The sequence below is a fragment of the Natator depressus genome, chromosome 2 (genome assembly GCF_965152275.1).
Source record: "Natator depressus isolate rNatDep1 chromosome 2, rNatDep2.hap1, whole genome shotgun sequence".
NCBI classification, from domain to species: Eukaryota; Metazoa; Chordata; order Testudines; family Cheloniidae; genus Natator; species Natator depressus.
The window spans coordinates 230,096,176-230,118,964 of NC_134235.1; the positions used below are offsets into that span (position 1 = coordinate 230,096,176).

The 22,789-nt window shown below is 41.2% G+C and overlaps 1 protein-coding gene across 1 annotated transcript in view; it reads left to right on the forward strand.

Moving 5' to 3' along the window:
• Nucleotides 1–22,789, forward strand: part of GPR158 (G protein-coupled receptor 158) — a 309,363-nt gene that overhangs the window by 277,883 nt on the left and 8,691 nt on the right. The window contains exon 8 of the mRNA XM_074946104.1: nt 17,670–17,808. Coding sequence (XP_074802205.1) covers nt 17,670–17,808 — 139 coding nt within the window. The remainder of the gene's footprint in view (nt 1–17,669; nt 17,809–22,789) is intronic.

Below are 22,789 nucleotides of genomic sequence, written 5' to 3' on the forward strand. Positions count from 1 at the left end.
TCCCATAATTTCATTGCTTATCAGGTACAATAGTATATTAGAACATTCCTGCTGGTCTTCTACTGTTAGTTATTACAGAATGGTAAACAAAGATTTTTATTTTCCTGGTTTTGTACCTGCAATAGCAGCCGGAATTACAGCATTCACACAGAAAAATGTGACCAGAAAATGTGATCACCAATGCAAATGGCAAATATTTCCTCTGCTCGGAGTTAGAAATTGACAAGGAATGTATTTCAAGATGCATATACATCTAGATTTGTTGATGACTATCAAAATGAATCAGATAGGAATGAAGATAAAGCTGGAATACAAGCCTGAACAAAAATGGAAAAGTAGAAGTGTCTTGAGTTTTTATCATTTTGCCTGTTAACCCAACCTACATGTGCAAATATGTTCATACAGATATCTCTAGAATCCTATGAATCAGTATCATGGATAGCAGAAGATATTACAGATGCAATACAGTTGCACACACTGGATGATTTGTGCGGTAACTAAAGATCTGAAAAGCTCTTGACCAACTGGATGTGTTTTCAAAACCAGGATACTTCCTTTCTGAGACTTGGCAGGAGAAATAATACATAGTGTGGAACCTCACTAATTTACACCATTGACTGGGAGTTCCATTGATAATTATTACATTTTATAAATTAGCACATATGTGAAGATATTTGATTAATAATATAAAATGAAAACCAAGGATGCTGCCTTACAAAATGTATTTTGTTGATTTAATTAATTTTAATTGAGTGTAAAGCTTCATAGAATACTAGTGAGTGTTCTGTACTATATTTTGTAAAATAAAATCCTACCAATGTGAGAGTTCATCATTGCACTCTGCTGTCAAATCTTTGCTGAAAGGCAGAAAGAGAATTGTCCAGATTGCAGATTAGTGAAGTGAAAATTAACAAGGTTCTGCTACAAATCCATAATGAGATAAAGTTTTTATATTGACAGAGATTATGGGAGTTAGGGTTTATGGAGTATTTTCCATACTAATCATGATATTTATCCAAACCCTTTAGCAACAGTGAATGTTTTGTATTTAAATTTCTATTACATTTGACAATATGTTTACAAGGGGGAAAAACAGGAGTGATGTCGTGGTAGACCATATAGACCATCAGATGAAGAGAAAGAGGTGGGTGAGGCATTTGTAGAAAAAAAAATAACAATAATATCCAAAACACAAGTCCTGGTAATAACGGGGGACTGTAATCACCCAGATATCTGTTGGAAAAGTAATATGGCAAAACACAAAATTTTCAACCAGTTTTCAGAATGTATTGTGGTTTGCAGTCAACTTTTTGTTTCAGAAAGTGGAAGAAGTAACTAAGTAAACAGCCATTTTAGACTTGATTGTGACTAACAGGGAGGAATGGTTTATAAATCTAAACATGGAAGTCCATTTGGGTGACAGTGATCGTAAAATTATAGACTTCATGATTTTAAGGAAAGGAAGGAGTGAGAGAAGCAAACTAAAGACAATGGACTTCAAAAAAGCAGACTTAAACAACTCAGAGAACTGGTAGGTTAAGGTCCCATGGGAAGAAAATCTAAGGGGAAAATGAGTTCAGCAGAGCTGGCAGTTTCTCAAGGAGACAATATTAAAGCACAACAGAAAACTATCTTGATATGAAGATAAGAAGAATAGTAAGAGGCCAAAATGTCTCCATCAGGAGCTCACTGATAACCTACTTAAGCTGTCCAACCTCCTATCCTGGCTCCTGGTCACCCTCCCTTTCTGCTCCTCCCTTTTTGGCTTCTGCAATCCCCTCTCCTGCTGCTCAGAACCCAAGTCTTCACTTGTCTGCATTTCAGTGTGGTTGATTTCTCCAGGGCCATCCCTAGGGGACTGCGGCGCCCAGGGTGGAAGTGATGAATCCGTCACTTCCGGGACTGACTGCGCTGGCGAATCACACCGGCCCGCGGGGCCCCCCAAAGCACGGGGCCCGGAGTGATCGCTCTGATTCATCGTACCCAAGGGACGGCTCTGGATTTCTCCTTCTCCTCACTCAGTGGACATAAGGGGAGCATTGAGAGCATTGGAGAGAGTCTTCTGGCTCTCAGTACTTGTGCCCAGTGCTGCAGTGGGCTCTGGCTGCTGGGAAGAGCAACTGAAGGGAAAGTCTTGCTCATCTCCAGTAGCCCTGAGCTGGAGCATACTCGGTCAGATGGAATCTGTGGAGAATTTCACCACCAAGCTCTAATAAATCTCTACTGAGCATCTGCAAAGTGAGATTTTTGCGGGGAGGGTCTTAGAATCATAGAATATCAGGGTTGGAAGGGACCTCAGGAGGTCATCTAGTCCAACCCCTTGCTCAAAGCAGGACCAATCCTCAACTAAATCATCCCAGCCAGGGCTTTGTCAAGCCTGACCTTAAAAATATCTAAGGAAGGAGATTCCACCACCTCCCTAGGTAACGCATTCCAGTGTTTCACCACCCTCCTAGTGAAAAAGTTTTTCCTAACATCCAACCTAAACCTCCCCCACTGCAACTTGAGAGCTCCTTGTTCTGTCATCAGCTACCACTGAGAACAGTCTAGATCCATCCTCTTTGGAACCACCTCTCAGGTAGTTGAAAGCAGCTATCAAATCCCCCCTCATTCTTCTCTTCCGCAGACTAAGCAATCCCAGTTCCCTCAGCCTCTCCTCATAAGTCATGTGTTCCAGTCCCCTAATCATTTTTGTTGCCCTCCGCTGGACATTTTCCAATTTTTCCACATCCTTCTTGTAGTGTGGGGCCCAAAACTGGACACAGTACTCCAGATGAGGCCTCACCAATGTCGAAGAGAGGGGAACGATCACGTCCCTCGATCTGCTGGCAATGCCCCTACTTATACATCCCAAAATGCCATTGGCCTTCTTGGCAACAAGGGCACACTGTTGACTCATATCCAGCTTCTCGTCCACTGTAACCCCTAGGTCCTTTTCTGCAGAACTGCTGCCGAGCCATTCGGTCCCTAGTCTGTAGCGGTGCATGGGATTCTTCCATCCTAAGTGCAGGACTCTGCACTTGTCCTTGTTGAACCTCATCAGATTTCTTTTGGCCCAATCCTCTAATTTGTCTAGGTCCCTCTGTATCCTATCCCTACCCTCCAGCGTATCTACCTCTCCTCCTAGTTTTGTGTCATCTGCAAACTTGCTGAGGGTGCAATCCATGCCATCCTCCAGATCATTTATGAAGATATTGAACAAAACCGGCCCGAGGACCGACCCTTGGGGCACTCCACTTGATACCGGCTGCCAACTAGACATGGAGCCATTGATCACTACCCATTGAGCCCGACAATCTAGCCAACTGTCTATCCACCTTATAGTCCATTCATCCAGCCCATACTTCTGTAACTTGAAGGGTCATTTTCCCAGGGACAGCAAAAATCACATTACTAACACCAAAGTGACCTTGCCAAATTTCAAGACTGTACTTCAGTATAGAGGTGCTAGAGCTCAACAAAATGGTTGTAAGAATTTTTTTTTAATGGGCAAAACAACCTATTTTTTCTTCATCATGTTCTCAGAAATAGCTGCACTGTTTTAGCTGAAACATTCCAAAAAGATTTAGCCGGAGGCAGACAACCTGCATGGGAAATTTCAGTCTAAACAGTTAAAAATTGGCGAAGTTATAAGCTGCTGAAAACAGGATCTTATTATGGAAAGTGTCAATCTACTTTAACTATAGGCAGCACTATGAGCTTTGCCTATAACAAATATTGTTTAGGAATATGAAGCAATTCAATTGAATGTGCACTGAAGAGGCAAATTGATTCAAACTAGAAATGTATTTAAATTGCTTGGCTCCCGGATTAGCTATGTTCATCTCTATGCCCCTTATAAACTTTTGTGTAATATTTGAAAACCACTGAAATTTTTAATAAAAAAAAACTAAAATGGGATTTAGCCCTAAAAACCTCTAAAATTACAGCATTGTTTCAGCTGACTTTTAATCTAAATTTAACAAAATGATTGAACCTCAAAAAATCAAAATGCATAAGTATAGTATATTACCAAGTTACCGGTCAAATACAGCATACAAATATTCTTTATCACACAGCTACATGTGTGTTTCATGGCAAATGCTTTGTTATTACATCATGATTGCTTTAATTATCCATAGGTTTACTAAGGCAAATGAACAAGAAATCGATATTTTGCGCACATATGCAATTATTGTAGCCCTAATTTTCCACCTATCATAGTTAGTGGCAAAATTCCCATTGACTTCAACAGTGCAGGATTAGGCTCCCTGCTAGCAATACTGCCCTTCTTAGTACCTACAGAGGCATGGATCAAATTATGTTATCTTGTCTACACTGGCACACTAAATCGGCACTGTTGCAATCTATCCAGTGGTGTTGATTTTGCGGGTCTGGTGAAAAGTGATAAGTCGATAGCAGAGCACTCTCCTGTTGACTTCAGTACTCCACCTCCCCGAGAGGCAAAAGCGAAGTTGGTGGGAGATCATCTCCGGCCAACATAGCGCAGTGTAGACACCACGTTAGGTTGATGTAAGCTACGTTGCTTAGGGGGTGACTTTTTCACACCCCTGAGTGATGTAATTTACATCAACTTAAGCAGCAGTGTAGACCAGGCCTCAGGCACAGTTCCTACGCAGGGTTCCATCAAAACAACACGCTTGCATGGCTATGCTCCTGCTGGCAAACCTGATGCTCAGCAAGGTACTTGCCACTCAGAGGAGTTCCCTCTAGTGCTCTTGACTGAGATGGGGAGGTGCTCCAGGTCTCCTCTTCTTTGGGCACTTTCAGTGGCACTGGCCTGGGTTGGGGAGGCAATCCAGGGCTCCCCTTTCCCTGACCACTTCTTGTGTTGTCTAGGCCTTCCCCTACTCCTGATACTTTTGATACCACAGCCCCGTGGGTGCTTCCCCTTTGTATAGCCACTTCCTGTGCTGTTTGTCTGAGGGGACAGGGAAGAGGTCCCAGGGCTTCCCTGTCACTCAATATCTAGTGGTATGTCAAGCTGGGGGTAAGGAGCTGAAAGTCTCCTCTGTTGTCCCTCTCTCAGCTGTCCTCCATCCTTCACTTTCTCTGTCCTTTCTCTCTTTTTTTGTTTCCCTCTTTAACTTTTGTGTATGCACACACACACAGAGAGTGAAACTGAGGGAGAGGCTGTGGAAGGAGAATGTGGGTGGGAGAGTAGATGCAGTAAAGAAGACAGGGTGTGGAATGACTGATGAGAGTGTGGAGTCAGTGCATGGAGAAGCAGGTGGAATAAGGAAGGGGATAAAATGGGGGGGATGGTATGGGAGTGGGAGAGATTGTGTTCAGAGGCTTGAGCTCAGGCGGTCATATTACACATTGCTCCCAACTGAAGTCCTTGGGAGTTGTGCCTCAGTAAAGGATTTGGCCCTATGTCATTAGTAGTTGCCATATATGGTATATTGCAAAGGAATGCATATTGTTTTTCTTTGAAGATTAAAATACAGCTTAGTTAAAAGGGACAGATAAAACCCTGGTAACAGAATGATCCAGGAAACAATTCAGAACTGAAGAAATATAAAGGGATTACAGATCCTTGCAATGTCTGAAAATCCTTTCAGTCTGTGAAAAGGAACTTTTAATATGAAACAGCGTAGCCCTTCAGGTGAGAGGTGGAGTGCAGCGAAGCATAGCCCTCCAGGTGAGAGGTGGAGTGCAGCGAAGCAGAAAGAGACTCTACAGGGAGAAGAAGAAGAATCTAGGGCATAGTATTTTTTTCTGTTTTAAAATTGTGTTCACTTAGCTTCCAAAAGACAGTCTGAGTGGTTAAATGGATGGATTAGCCGGCTTTCCAGATCATGGCTCAGTGAATTTCAGGAAACGTAACTTGAAATAAGGACAATAGACTGAGGAAATAAAATGCTAGTTAAAACTGAGTAAAATCAAATAGCCTGTGTTATGGGTTTAATTAGCGTTCTAATCTGTCAGTATTCTGAGAAAAGATGTCCTCAGTGTAATGGAACAGTTATGTGTTTTGCAAGTGGTACTTGCTTCATAATTGCCTCGTAAATGTATAGTAAATCGTAGTTGTTAATGGTTTCGCCTTCTGAAAGAAGTGTATTGAAAGGTGTGCCAGATTAGACAGTGGTTTGGAAGGCCACCTCTAGAGAGCAGGAGCCTTGTACACACTGCAGAATGCTACTTTACAAACTGAAATCACCACTGGAAAGTACAGTGCGACAGTACGTTTATAAACAGTGGTGCAAGTAAGCAGGTACGGTCAGGTATTCCGTACCATTAAGAAATTTATTGCTAGTACACCATACCGGAAAGACACATTTTCAGAACCGCAGAGCTCTCCCAGGAACCGCAGTGGTGAAAGGAGCAGAACTGTGGGCTGCCGGGTGGTCCCAAGCTGGCAGCTCCTCCAGCACAGCTGTACCGCCCCAGCCCTTCCACGCAGCTGTCTCCTGTCTTGGGTCTGTACAGCCCGCCGGAGGACTGGGCTGGGGGCAGTACAGCTGCGCCAGAGGAGCTGCTGGCGTGGGGCCGCCTGGTGGCCCCAGGTTCTGCTCCTTTCACCACTGGGGTTCCCGGGAGAGCCCTGCGCTTCAGAAATCGGTATCCAGCACAGCGGGAGGACAGAGTCCCCCCAGATAACGTGGGATGGGGAGGGGACAGGGAGCGCGCCAGGGCACCAGGCTGGGGGTGGGGTGGGGTGGGGTGGTGAGGAGTCATGTGAGGGGTCATGCTAGGGCTTTGGCCCCAGACCCCAGCAAGTCTAATGCCAGCTCTGGTGATCCCATTAAAATGGGGTCGCAACCCACTTCGCAGTCCTGACCCACAGTTTGAGCACTGCTGTTCTAATCCTTCTCACGTCATGCAGAATGCATTGCAAGCTCTACACCCTAAAGCCATCAGTCTTTTACACATGCATTTTCCTCATCTGCACGTTTTTGTGTGGATGGTAAATATTTAGCTACAAATGTGAAAAATGGATATGAACTGTAGATAAAGTAAATAGCAGCTAGGAGTGAATGTAGACATTAAACCTTTTTATTAAGAAAGTCTAAATCATAGGGAAAGTTATTAAAATGCCAATTAGTGCTAAGATAATTAATAAACTACACTGGCGACAGGAGGCTTTGGAGTCAGAGGCATGTGCATTAAAAGAATACTTCATTGTTCAAGAGCAATAATTAACTTCCACAGACAACTCCCTGTTCTACAATACATTGTAAACATACAGGGCCAGATCTTCTGCTGGTATAAATTGATCGAGTCAATAGAACTACACCAGTCTACATCAGATGAGGGTCTGGTCCACTGTATATAGTAAACATGCACTACACAGTGCAAGCTTATCATTGCCCTTCCTCACCGAAATATGAAAACACCAGAAAAGGACATTTACAAATGAAATTTTAAATAGAAAATGGGGGAGATTCATCTTTGGTACAGTTGACATTATGGTTCAGTTACACCAGGCATGAATAATGGTGTAGAACAGTGGTGGGCAATCTGCGGCACACGGGCCGCACGTGGCCTGTCAGGGTAATCCGCTGGTGGGCCGTGAGAGAGTTTGCTTACGTTTACCATCTGCAGGCACGGCTGCCCGTTCCCGGCCTATGGGAGCTCCGGGCGGCCGTGCCTATGGATGGTCAATATAAACAAACTGTCTTGCGGCCGGCCAGCGGATTACCCTGACGGGCCGCAGGTTGCCCACCACTGATGTAGAATATGGCATGAATTTGACTCAGTGTATTGGATAACCAGTCTAAGTGTTCCAAATGAACTAAAAGCATGAAATAGCTGAATTGCTATCAAAATCATGTAAAAATCCATTAAAAACAGCCACTGTTCCTAGGAATTGGGGGATACAATAAAATTGGTTAATTGGGTAACACAAAGACTGAATAAGATGTAATCTAGATAAGAACAAGGTAGTGAACAGTGGGAGAGATCATTTAAAAACTCCATCCATGTATATGGGATATTTAAGTTACACCCTATTTTTGTCTTTTGCCTTCCAATTACATGTACATCAACATATGCCTTCATAGCAACACTTGTCTTACTCTCATATGTGTCTCAGTACATCTCTCATTTGTCCATCCACCCTGAATACTTACCTTGCAGTTATACTGTTGTCACTTCGTTTCTGAGGATACATTGTCTTTCCCTGTTTTGTGAGCTAATGCTTTCTTTTGCATGCAGATGTTGACAGCTCTCTGTTTTTTTGCCTCTTCCTTCCCCCCCACCTTTCTTTCTGTAGGAATGGGAGAATGTGCAACCTATTTCTTGTGCCTGATGAATAAGAATAGTCAGTCATAATCTACAAATTCATTTTGTTTTGGTAAGGGCCTGGTTCTGCAACCCATGGTTATGTCATTCCCAATGAGTAAGCAGTATTCAACATTAGGGCTGGTCAGAAAACAGAAATTCCATTTCACAAAAAATGTCAAGGTTTCAAAATGTGAAACAAAGCGGAGACCTTCTGAAATTTTTCATGAAAAAAAATTGAGAGAAAGATCCCCCCCAAGTATAGCCAATAGTCCTTTGATTAAGGCACTTGCTTGGGATGTAGGACACCCCAGTTCAAGTCCCTGAAACAGAGAAAGGACTTGAACTTGGGTCTCCCACATCCCAGGTGAGTGCCCTTACCACTGTGTGCTATTCGTCTGGGGTGGCATGCTCTCCTATCCATTCCATCTTATAGCAACAAAATATTAGTCAAAACATTCCTATTTTGATGAAATGGCTTTTTTCTGTGGAAAAAAGTTTAGTTGAAATTTTTTTTGACCAGGAAAAGGTTGCACAAAATAGTTTTCAAACATCCAGTAACAAATCCTTCAAGTTGAAATGTACAGAATCATATCCTCTGGAGATTTCAGTTTGGGTAAGCAGGAAGCTTGTTGCTCATTGGTCTTTTATGAACAGCTGTGTCTTAAATTTCCAATAAATGCTAAATCTGAGGTGAGGAAAGACCTGATAAGTAACAGTACTCTCTTCTACTCCCCGTTCCAGCAGTCACCCATTAATTGGGACCAGACCTCTCAATTTGCAATGGACTCCAGTCTAGACAGATACAATCCACTTATTTATTTAGTGTATGTAATCCGGTCAAGCGAAGTCACAGTGTTTTTATCAACAATGTTCAAGACACGAAGACTTCCAGAGAGATGAGTCATTTTTCAGTCCTCAACGTGTGTCATGGTTTGTGGCTGCCCACATTGACATAGTGGACTGTGTATAAAATGCTACTGAAATTCTGCTGCAGCACAAATTCCATGTCTGGTATGAAACCGGTTGAGACGGCACCATTACCTTTGTGGTAAATCAAACCCAGGTTGCCACTGAGTGGGGTCCAAGACAAGATAATTATTTGTCACTATCTCTGCAGACCATGAAGCTCACCATGTATCCGCTACTGTAAATTCCTCACCCGGTAAGCTTATCCACAATGGGCACCATGAGGGCAGACAACCATATGGTGGATTAAACAAGTCTTTAATTAACTGTAGATGTGGCATATCACAAATTTTGTCATGAGATTTCCTGTGTTTTCCTCTCTGCGAACACTGGGTGGAGCAATATTGCAGAGAACCAGTAGCCATGGTAGAGGAATAGATTTATGTGTGCCTGAAATAATACACATGGTGGAATTAAGTTGTGCGTCGATCATCCTTGTGTAAGACAAGCAAGCCCATACTGGAGCGCAGTACTCCGCTGCTGCATAACAGAGTGCAAAGGCTGAAGTGTGTATCGTTTGGATGTTAACATCCCAGGTAGTTCCGGCCAGTATTCTGAGCAGATTGTTGTGCGTTTTGACCTTAGTTGCTGTCTTTGTAAGATTATCATAATAGGTGAGAGCTCTATCCAACGTGATGCCTAGATAAACCAGGTGTGAATCATGCTTTATTCGCTGACTATTGAGAACTATATTCAGCTGTCTGCCTGCTTGTGCATGAGGTAAATGGAAAACACTCAAAACAGTTTTACTTTCACTTGGTATCAGATGCCACCAATGACAATAATCGGCCATAGCCACCATATCTGCATTCAAAACACTCTCAAGTATGTCAAAGGAGTGTAACTGAGTGCCGAGGTATATGTCATATGTATAAACAAACTTGTGAGACCTGATATAGAGTAGGTCATTCGAATGTAAAATGAATAATGTTGGAGATAATACCGATCCTTGCGGTAGGCCATTCTTTTGATGCCTCCAAGCACTTGTTCTGTCACCAGTGTGCACACAGAAATGGTGATTTCTCAAAAACAAAGCCATTGCACATATAAACCAACTTGGTGTAGTTTTAGACAATTTCACCAAAAGGCCCATGTGACAAACTGTATCGTATGCCATGGTCTGGTCAAGAAAAACTGAACCAGTCTTCAACTAATGTTGGAATCCCTTTTCGATGAAATTTGTAAGTGCCAGCACTTGATCACATGTACTATGACCCTGGCAAAAACCAGCTTGCTCTGGTACCCAGCATGCCTTCCACAGATGGTGACATTCTTTGAGAAATCAGACGCTCAAGCACCTTAAAGAAGATGCTTGGGAGTGAAATTGATCTGTAGTTCAAAGGCAAGTGTGGATCTTTTGCAGGTTTCAGCAAGGCGATGACCTTTGCTTGGTGCCAGATTCTAGGCAGTCTGGATTCCCGCAGAACTGTTGAAAAACCGAACAAGCTGTTCCTGAGCAAGGGTACCCAGACGTTTCATTAATTCAGGTGGAATTCTATCATACCTGGAAGCTGTATCTGTTTTTAAATCATTCAGCACTTAATCCAATTCCAGATTAGTGAATGCTCCATTTTACTGTCAACTAGATTAATCCTTAGGAAATGCTGCCACTCATCATGTACCTGTCGTTTGACAACTCTGTCAACAGGAGCTTTGGTGACCTTCAACAGATGACTGGCAATCTAATTTGGAGTAACTGCCAGCCTGCTTTGTGCCCACGGAAGTTGAGCCACAGCTAGTCGGTGAATTAAGCTCCAGCTCTTCTGGCTTGACCATGTAAAATCAAGCGCCACTGTCACTTCCTCTCATCGAGCCCAATGAGCAGCATCCAATGATTCTATAAGATGGTCTGCAATCTCCGGATCACCTGAGTCCTCATTCTGCCTCAGCAAGTCTACACAATCCTCATTCAAACATGGAATGTATCCAGGTTGGAAGCCACGTGGAATTGTTGCACTTGCAGCTTTAAAAATGGCACAATATAAATGACTATTTGCGTCTTCCATGGAGATGATGTTCAATGGGATGGTTACGATGCTCTGTTCTAAGTACTATGTATAGGAGCCCCAGTCTGCCTTCCAGAAGTTCCATCTAGGGTTCGGTATGCTCCTTATAATCGGAAGACGCATTCCTATCTGACAGGTTTCAGAGTAGCAGCCGTGTTAGTCTGTATTCGCAAAAAGAAAAGGAGTACTTGTGGCACCTTAGAGACTAGCAAATTTATTTGAGCATAAGCTTCCTATCTGAGTCAACGATGGATGATATTGGCTATGTGGAAAATCATTAAGTACAGTACATGCTGCTAGCTGCAGGTGATTGGCAAACGATATGACCCAGCACAGGTCTGGGTAGTAGTCCCTAGTCCAACATGCTGAATGGAAGGTATCACGCTGCTTAGGGTCATGGACCAGTGCAAGATCATTATTTGTTGCCCACTCCAACTGAACTGAAGCAGAAGAAAGTCTTAGTTAGAACAAGAGCTCTGTTTAGAGATAAACACTAACAGGGGCTGGTGCGCATGTGAATAAGGGATGTCAGAGTGGTCCTCATGTCCCTGCAAAGTATAACAAACTATTTATCCAGGGAGAAAGCAGCAACTATAGTAACGGCACGACTTCCATTACTCTTTCAACAAGAATGAGAGGCCTAAGTAAAACATTTCTTGTACACATGGCTATATGTGAGGTTGCAACACGCAGTTCCACCACTAAGGACAGAACGTAATTACATGTTGTATCCTATAATGAGGGAGATCTTTGTTTAGTCCTCACTTTACCTCCATCGTGTGCCAGTTGCCACCTGACTTTTTGTTTAGTAATGTTATTTAATGACTTCAAAAATGGTGAAGTATTAAACTGAGCTTATAGACATTTTTAATATTATGGCTAATAAAAGAAATCCACACCATTTGCATCTTTCCCTCTGGCTATTTTTGCTTTTGCCCTCCATTTTGCATTTTTGCTGCATATTCTAATTCCATATTTGGTCATTAGACAGTTGATATAATACAGATGCCTATTTCAGGCTTCTTTCCTACTCCTTGCTCCTACTGCTTCATCTCTTGAGTTTCATGGCCAAGTTTTACATTAAAAACTATTTATTAGAATTGGTTAGTAGATATTGAAATAAATGATTGCTCAATTGTTACAGATTCTTATAGAATCCAACAGGTTGCGTGTAAACCCTCATAACCATTTGCAACACCTTCTTCTGATGTGCTTATAAATGTCTAAAACATGCTCATACCATCTAGTAACCCTTTATAAACTATTTGTAAATATAACGTTAATGTAAAGTGTGACCGATTTCATTTAGTGAAATACCACTTCAGTACTTCGTGGGCAGAAGTGAAAGTAAGCCAGTGCGCCCCGGTACAGCATACCGGCAAGACCCGGTGCGCCGTACCGGGGTGAATCAACTTCCCCAGGTGCAATTTAAAGGGCCTGCGGCTCCCAGCAGCGGCTGGAGCCCCCGGCCCTTTAAATTGCTGCCAGAACCCCGCTGCCGGAGCCCTGGGGTAGCGGTGGCGGGGCTGGGGTGGAGATTTAAAGAGACCGGGGCAGTAGCGGCGGCCGAGCCCTGGGCCCTTTAAATCATCCCCGGAGCCCTGCCGCTGCTTCCCCAGGGCTCCGGCAGGCTCCAGGAACGATTTAAAGGGCCCGGGGCGGTAGTGGCGGCCGGATCCCCGTCCCTGGAGCCCTGCTGCCGGAGCTCTGGGGAAGCAGCGGCAGGGCTCTGGGGATGATTTAAAGGGCCCAAGGCTCGGCCGCCGCTACTGCCCCGGGCCCTTTAAACCACTGCCAGAGGTCCCAGCTGCCGCTGTTACCCCGGGGAGGGGGAAGAAGGCACTTGCTGGTACAGGGTGGGCCAGGGCTGGCTCTGACCCCCCAGCCCTGCCCCTTCCGCCTGAGGTCCCACCCCTTCCAGGGGCCAAAGCCGGCCCCAGCCCAGCCTCGTACCGGTAAGGCCCTAGATTTACTTTCACCCCTGTTCGTGGGTCAAAATATACCTCACTGCTTCTGTTAAAGATGTCACCATCCCTTATTTTTTAAAAATAACCCACTACAATGCTAGTCCAAAACCCTACACCTTACAGTATTTTAATGCAGTTTTACAAAGTCTACTGTAGCATATCAGTGATATAACATTGCTACACTGCAGAACATTTCTGAGCAGATTTGCAATATACCAGTATAGTCCTTTAGCTTTCGCCCATGCACTCCTCTACTCCATTCTCTGAGTGTTTCATTCCCGAGTGAGTCAAATATAAATCCTCATTTCAAACCTGGCAGATTTATCATTAAAAGTTGTGTGGCACAAGCTGGCTAGGATAGTGCATGATCAACAATGTTAATCATGCCTGGGGTTGTAGCTTCCTATGCGGTCTTTTGCGTGACCACTATTTAGATGATAGTTGAGACAGTAGTGTTCATTTTCTCTTGTTGAATTAGTTTCAGCACCCCAAAAGTGTGTCCCATGCTCTTACCTGGTTTTAAAAAAACCTCATTTATTTATATATGTACTATCCATCAGTATAATACAGATATTAAAATATCACTGTCTTAATTTTATACTCAGAATCACAATATGTTGCCCAATGCCCACATACAAAAAAGCGCAGCAAAATTTGGTAACATCTGCCGATTTTCTTTGTAAATTGCAGTGTTAGCCTGAAATTAATTATATAAACCTGATTTTCTTCCTCAAGCACAACTTCTACATGATCTATTTAAGATATGTAATTGGTGCTTTGGATAATAAATTGTTTCTCAACCAGACTATTTTGTTTGTTATTGTTAATTAAATTATTATAATATTGGGCTTAGCTAGTATATACACTCTTATTTTACCTTGCATTCTAAAAGCTATTCCCATTTGTGTAGTATACCAGATGTCATGCTAATTATTTTCTGTAGTCAGAAATGCCACCTCTGTGCTAAATCAAAAGCACTGATAGAAACATTTTACATTAAATAGTGGAAATGTCTGCTGTGCTCCAGTATATGCATACTTTGAATTCCATTGTTGGCATTAAAGTCATAATATAAGTGGCTGCTTAGAAAGAGTGATATTGCCTGCATATGTGAAAACTAAATGCACAGAACTTCTTTCGACTTAGAATCAAATTCTGCCATCATTTATACCCATGCAAGCCCACTGAAATTGACCTTTGCTAATTGAAGTGTGGCTTATTCCATTTCACTTGCTTCTTGGGATATTTTAAGAGATTACAGTGCATCTGGAAACACAGTTAAAGTATTCTTTTGATTACAGCTCTGTAAATATAGAGTAACTACAATGCCTTCTTTAGAGTTATTCCAGATATACAGGTTCCTTTTTTCAATAAAGGTATCTTCAGAACATGAAGTTTTAAACAACTTCTCTTTCCATGCACTTAGCCGTATTTATTGGAACTCTCAGTGTTCCACTTAGCCCTTGAAACTTATCACTTTCTCTTTGTATCAGTAACAGATTTGGGGTTTTTCTCACTTAGTTTGGTCGTTCAGGAGAAAGAGAAATGAGAGCCCTACGTGTAATATTCAGGAATTTGCTCATTCCTTGGCAGCTAGCACTGAGATTTTTCTGCCCTACAGTACTGTTAATATCTGTTTATCGAGGATGACACTGGACTGAAAGACAGAATTTGTGCAAATAGCAGGGGCAATATGTTCTGGTGGCACATCTCTCAAACTCTGCTGGGTCAATGAGAAATTTCTGTAGACCCTTAGAGGAGCCAATGAATTAGCTGTACCAACCTTAGTTTATTACAGGATTATCTTTTTTTTAAATTGTATTTGAAGTTAATACCAAGTTAGAACTATACATTTTTTGTGCTGTGGTTCTAGATTTAAGAGAAGAATGTATTTAAAAAGAGAGCACACAAATGAACACCAAATGTATTTGAAATAGTTCTAAGATTGCTATTTAGCTTGTTAAGATTTGCTTGAATTTAATCGAACCAGAAGTTGTGTGCCATGTACTCAGTCAAGACTTTGGGAGAAAAAAAATTCAGTGGATCTTTCCTAGTTTGGGGATATTAATGAGATATAGTAATAGACTTCACTGGCGGTGTAGCCAATGAAGTGGTAGTGAAATGAAACTAGTACCCAATTTGTCCAGGCAGTCAGTATCGGAGACATGGGAGTGCTGTACTGCTGTACTACTTTACATTCATTTGAGAAGCCGAAAAATAGACCCAGTCAAAAAAATCACAAAAGATGTACCATGGGTCCCCAAAGAGACACTTTTTAAAATCCCAACTCAAACTGTTATTTGTTCCATTTTTAATGGTAATTATTGTTGTTTTTTTTTTGTTGGGGGACATAAAAGAGAAAGAGTAATACAAGTGTGCTACATATTAGCAGTTGTGAGAAGATACGTAACTTTTGGTCAGCAAATGTATGGACTTAGGGCTGGGTAAACCACTCACATTAAAACAAGAACCACTCAAAGCTTTGCTCAAAACTCACTGATTCTTTTATTGAGGCTCAAAGAAGTTCACATAATGCTGAATTCATTTTCACTTTCTCAAGCCGTTGCACTTCCTGGTTGCATACAAGACCCAAAATAGAATCAGTTAGATCTAAAATACTAGGAGAATAATTTCTGACTTAACTCAGAAACTATTTCAGATATGGTTGCAAACTTCCAAACTGTTGCATATTTATCAAAACCAGATTGGTAGCTGTTTTTGCCAATCACATTACTTGTGATGTTACCAATTAAATGAAACAGGTGCCTATTATGTAGATAGAATTTTCAAAAAGAAAAATAAAGTAAAACGAAAAATCATCTGTATTTTTTACTGTAAGTTTTCTTTTTTGTGGATGGTCAGTAATATTTTTAATACAGTATCAAAAATAAGCATGAAAGTATAAAGATGGAAGGAGCATGTATAGCAAGTTTTCCATTAGCTCATGCAGATGAATTAATTCCAGAGATAGACAGCCACAGTTTTACTTTTTCTCTTTTCTTGTGTTAATAGTGTATGAACTTGCTTCTAATTGAGCATAAGATGTTCTTGGGCAGAGCTACCCAGCACGGTAATGTTTGAATGAGATAATATACTTTTTTGAGAGAGAGAGAGAGACAGTATTGTTACTTGATTAGTAACAGTGGCAGTGTATCCTTGACAATTCTTTTCCTCTTTCTCCTGTCTCACATTTCCTGTGTTAGGGCTCAATTTTCCATCAGTTGAAGTCAATAGGAGCTTTGTCACTGATTCCAATGGGAAGAAAACTGAAAATGATAAGGTTGTTTAGGTACCTACATGGTATGCTGGTTGTTTGCTGATCTAACAGATGAGCCTGTAGCTAGGAGTTATGATGTGGTGAAATGTGATGAAGGCATGTTTCTAATATAACTAACCTGAATTCAGAAAACGACATTATGTATATGAGCATATATATAATTTAGGGTGGTAAATATAGAGGGATGTCATGAGCGAAATACTAGTCACAAAATTCAGCAAACCCAACGCAACATAGACATCATCATGTCTTGATACTGGCCCAGAAGAGCCATGTTCCAGGAGTTGATCCTGGCAGTGCATGTGGCAAGACAGGGCTGGCCTCTTCCAGGCCAGCTCTCGAGAAGGACATCCCAGAAGAGAAGAGATGAAAGAAACAGGCTGTTCTAATAACCACACCCCTGAGATAGATCCCTGGAATGTGGGATTTTCTGGGCTGATATGAAAGATGATGTTTGTGTCACAAACAAAATTGTGTCACAGTAAAACATTGACTGAAATACAAACTCTTGAGTGTAAGGTTCAGTTCAGTCCCTTCATACAGGGTTGGTTTGAACTGGCCCTGAGCATTCATCCATCCCTATTTTGTTTCTTTCATCACCTATTTCTTACTTATTAAGGAGAAATGTGTCATTCGTTGTAATTACCAAGTCCTTAGGCGCCTCAAAAGAGACTCATAATGTCTATAAAACATAGGCACAACAGAATTAAAGTGAGTAGAGGGTATACTTTAACCCAGAAGAAATCATTCCAGCTGAGTTAATTGAAATAGAATATTCATATTAAAAAGACTCTTAACTGAAGTGACACTTGTAGCTTCCTTTATAACAGGAACCTGAGATAAAAATCAAAAATTTATTACAAATAATGTCAAGCTTCTAAGATATCAAGTTGAAAAACAGACAAGAAATTGCTAAAGGTTGGTTTTAACACTTGTAAACTAAAATAGTAGGAAAACATGGAAGCAAAGGTTCCTGGTCTAATGACACATTGTGTAAAAATGAAATGTTTGAAGTTAAATGTTAAATATTAATGTCAATTTTAAAATATCTGAAAGTATATGAATACTTGTGAATGAATGTATATATTTATAATGACATATTGTCTATATGTATATATATTTATATATATACACACATATAGAACATGCTATCTAACTTCAGATTTCCTTTATATTTCATCTATAAAACTAATAGCAAATTATTTCTTTTTGTTCTTCTCACAGCTGAATTTTTATTCCTCTTGTGGGGTGTTTATCTCTGCTATGCAGTGCGGACAGTCCCATCAGCATTTCATGAGCCACGTTATATGACTGTTGCAGTTCACAATGAGCTCATTATCTCTGCTATATTCCATACAATTAGGCAAGTGATCTGTAGATCTAGTATTTAACTGTTTCTCTTTCAGGTTTCCTATGGTGCAATTTAAAATGGGTAAACTGGATAGGATGCAAAACAGAAGGACCTCGTAAATATTTTAATCTGCAAATTAAAACGTTATTAAATCTAATGTTCTCATAGGACTGGAAAAATATGTGTAATCAACTTATTAATCATGTGATTTGTTTTTTTAGTATGGCTAGTTTACATGTTCTTTATGTCAATTGGATCAAAAGTTAATATATATAACAAATTAGATTTAGCAGAACTACTGTCCATTTTAATTCATTTACACAGCACACACTGGTTTGTATCTCCCCAAAACTGGCAATTAAGTACGGTATATTAGTTTATGTGAATTCTTCCAGATCAGCAAGTGAAAATCCTTGGTTTAAGATAATTACATTGGTTTGTGCATGAAGCATAGTGGTTTATATGCTGGATATAAAATAAAGAAATAATAATATACTGTTTATGTATGTAATACTATAACAAATATGTATGGAAATTCATGTTTTATAAGGATTATAATGTACCCTGAATTTAATTGTGGGAAATTATAGTAATGGTAACAAAAAATTAGGGGTCTTTGCTACAGCTGTGGGAAAATGATCAAATTTGGTTTTGCAAAATTTTCACTGCAGAAATAAAATTGTTCTGGAATATCCAAAATATTGGGATACTCTACAAATTGTCTCACACTATGAGATTCTTATGTCTTTTTGTTAAAAGAAAAGGAGTACTAGTGGCACCTTAGAGACTAACCAATTTATTTGAGCATAAGCTTTCGTGAGCTACAGCTCACTTCACCGGATGAATTCCGATGTAGCTCACGAAAGCTTATGCTGAAATAAATTGGTTAGTCTCTAAGGTGCCACTAGTACTCCTTTTCTTTTTGCGAATACAGACTAACACGGCTGCTACTCTGAAACCTCTCATTATGTCTTTTGTTGTCTCCTTTCGCTTACCTTCTCCTTTTGTCTCCTGGACAGCCACATCCACTCCTAAGGTCTCTTCTCATCTCTGTGTTGACCACTCTCAAATCTACCTCTTCCCCTTTCGTCAGGCTCATGTCTCTTGCTGCCTTTCTTATGTCTTCCTAGATGAGTCACAGTTGCCTCAAACCAAACACAGAAAAAACAGAACTTCTCATCTTTCCTTCTAAACTTTCTTCCCTCCCCATTTCCTTCATCACAGCTGACAACTCTACCATGCCACTCAAGCTTGCAACATTGGAGTTTTTGAGAATTCCCCTCTATTCTATATGTCTGATTTTATTTCCTTTCTGATCAGCTCAACTTTTCAAAAAATCAGTAGATTTTCAGACTCTTTTATTATCATTCTTATAGTCCTTGCAATGGCCAGAGAAGCTGTCATTTTCTGAACGTTCAGTTCTGGAGACATCTCCTGCCTGTCACTGACTGGAATAGCTACTTCTCTCAGTGTAAATATAGCACAGTCAGAATAAGGAAGTGGAAAGAATCATATAAATGTGAGATGGAAGTGGCCAGTAGGGCATATTCTCTATCCCTGCTGCTGAAGAATTATTCCCTTCAGCACAAGATCTAGTGTTTTTTCTTCCTTGCTGTTTGTCATAGTTGCCCTGTGCCTCTCTTACTGTTTGATGTATTGGCATTCTGTTGAAATAAGAGATCATACACCATAATTAAATAGGGATGAATGAACTGGTTTGGAAAATGTAAGACCCCTTCTAAAATTTTGAACATTCCCAGAACATAAACTAAATCTTCTTGCAATGTTTTGTGCATTTATTTTCCCATCCTCTTTCATTTTTATCCTCCTCCTTCTCCCTAAACTCTGGGTGTAACCCAAACAGCCAAAATCCAAGAAGCATTTTCACAGAGTATGTGTGAAAAGTTGGATGCATTGGATGTCTTGCAGCATAACCTATTCTGATGAGATAAACACCATAATATTTGACAGTTCCAGCAGCTTAAGATAGCTTGATTAAAATTCAGATGAGCATCCAAATCAAACCCTGATCTTTTTGACATTTGCCAGTCATTTACATATCAGGTATCAGTCCCTTTTCAAAACCACAATACCCTAGACCACCTCTACATTTGTGTACAGGAATCCCTCTTTTTAAATAGATTTTTATTTAATTAGCATATAAAGATGACAGAGTGAGTCCCTCCTTTCCCATCCCTAAGTATTAGCAACAGGACTAGTGGTGGACTGCAACTACTTTGCAGGCAGCAGAAGTGAAACCATGAGGGACCCATGCTGGGGCAAGCTGGGAATGGGCAACAGGAGGTGTATCACTCGATAATTACATGTTCTGTTCATTCCCTCTGGATCACTTGACATTGGCCACTGTTGGAAGACAGGATACTGGGCTAAATGGACCTTTTGTCTGACTCAGTATGGCTGTTCTTATATTCAATTCTCCCACCCATGTATATGATACAGTTTGTTAATGGATACATTGGTGACACGAATCATGGCACATGAGTAAAATGGAGTTACTGTGTGGCAGGTCATGGTATTTTGTGATGTAGTTCAAGTTAATTAATGCCATGCTTATGTAATGTGTTTAGTCAACATCAAGACACATAAACCTCCTTATAACCATGTGTCATGTGTCAAGCTTGAGTGAAAACTGTCTGTGTAGGAGATGGAACTTCTCAACAACTGGCCACCAATCTGGGTGAGATGGGTTGAGATCAGAACAACCATGAGTCTTTGCATCTTCACAGCAAAATACAAAATCCGCTTCTTTGGGCTTGCCTTCCCAAAATAACACCACAGACCACAGTCCAGTCTCTGAAAATTGGAGGAAACAGAGAAATATATGACTGTGTATGCACGGTAATTAGGGGAAGCACTCAAATACCACAGAGATGCATGCCATATAAGAACTTAGGTATATATAGCTAGAGCTGGAACAATAAAATGGTGATAAAATCAGACAACTGTAGAGAAGCAAAATCTCCACCCCTAAGGACAGAATGAATTCTGCTGGGAATTTTACGCCAAGGTGGTTCGGTTAGGTTACGAGTGGCGCTACCTCCGAAAAGCTTCTACATTCTTTCATCTTTAGACAAGTAACATTAAATTCAAAGTGTGAAATGCTTTTTCTGGCTTTCGGCCGTATCAATGGAAATTAAAGAAATTGCTGCCAATCTCATATTTTCTTCCAGCCTGATATTTACAAACACACTACCTTATTGAACAGCATAAGTAAAGGACAGACACATCAGCCCCAGTCATACACAGCAGATGGCTAGGGATAGAGGGAGCTCAACCCCCTCCCCCCAAATCTCAGGTTACCAACTGCCCTTTGCATACATGTTCAGCTTGAGGCAAAGCCTTGACTTGTACCACGTGATGCTGTGGTAGGCTCCTCCTAGCAGCAAGAGCCAATGAGCTGGAGAGGGGAGATAGGCCCAGGCCAGCCTCATGGGACAGGACAGAGCCACTAGTGCTCAGGATGAGTGTGGGGCCAGTCGGGTTTGCTCTTCAACCCCCAGGGTCGCAAGACAGGAGCTGCCACTGCCTGAGGTGAGCGTGGGGCTGGGTGGGCTTGCTCTCCAAGTGCACTCCACCCCCGCCTCCTCTCTGCACCAGGCTTGGGTAGAGCGAGGCCCGGCCCCGCAGGACAGGAGCTGCTGTTTCCAGCATGCCTTCTGCTTGATCTGTGGGTGACAGAATACATCAGTCTCCGTGACCCATACAGGCTTTGGCTTCTTGCTAAGAATGCCAGTTAGTGCCTTTGAAATGTCCCTTTATTTTTTGTGTTGAGCTGCAGTGCTTTGGAACAATACTCTACGTATTTTTACAAGGCATGGGCAGTAATGGATGTTCTAAAAATGCTATAGTTACATCTGCCAGGCCATTGAACAGCCATCTGACTAGAACACCACGTCATGGGGCACTCGTGGCCCCACCCCGGTACCTCTGCCCCTGCACTCTGACCCCAATGTTCTTTTGCAGTGTTGGTGGTAGGGGCCCTCTCTCCCCTCCCAGAGAGGCTGCGGCAGTTGGCATATGGCTTCCTTGTCCTCCCAGGAATGGTAACAGGGGCTCCATTTTCTTAGAGAGCAGAAAGGATCTGCTCTCTCCCACAGAGAGGCAGGCGTGGCAGCACTGTGGGAACCCTAGTACTTATACTGGGGGCCACTGACTAATCAAGGTGGGCTTGCTGTCATACCTCCCACCGGATTGCTATCAAGTTTTACTCAGTCTCTGCCTATTGCCCGAATATAATTTTTTTTAAGTAACTTGTACTAATTTTATATGAAAAATATGAGAACTGGTTAACATTTTTCCATCAAAACCATTTAAAAGTAAAATTGGGTTTTTGATCAAATGAAATTTTTGATTAAAAATGTCAACATTTTCCATGAAAAAATTGTCTTTTCATTGACAACTGAAATATTTCCCCCAACTATATTGAAGAAGAGAGATGATTCATCATGGGAGATATAGTCCAACCAAGGAGCCTCGCATCCTGTAGAGAATGGTGGTATGAGGCAGCCAAACTACAACTCCCAAAAGGCTTTGCAGCAGCATTTCCCAAACAAAATTTTTTTGTTTTTAAATTTTTGCTGAAAATTGAAATTTTTTGTGGAAAATTTAGATGAAAATGACACTTTTGTTTGTTGAACTTTTCCATGGAAAATCCCCCATGTTTTGACCAGCTCTAATATATAACCAAATGATGACTACAGTTAGTGACCCCTCATATTTCTGGATAACACAAAGTCCAACTGAGTTTTAGAAAAAAAATCTTCCAAAATATAAGTGTGGCAACTTCTGTTTAAGGAAGAGTCTGTTACATTTTATTGTATGCATGAACCAGGATGCTTACAAGTAATAAACAAGAAATTATGTGTATATTATTATAGCATATAAACAAATGTTTCATGCCAGATCAGTGATATTAATAAAAGTATATGGTTCTTATAAAATGTATATTAAGTTGAAAGAGGTTGCAAACATC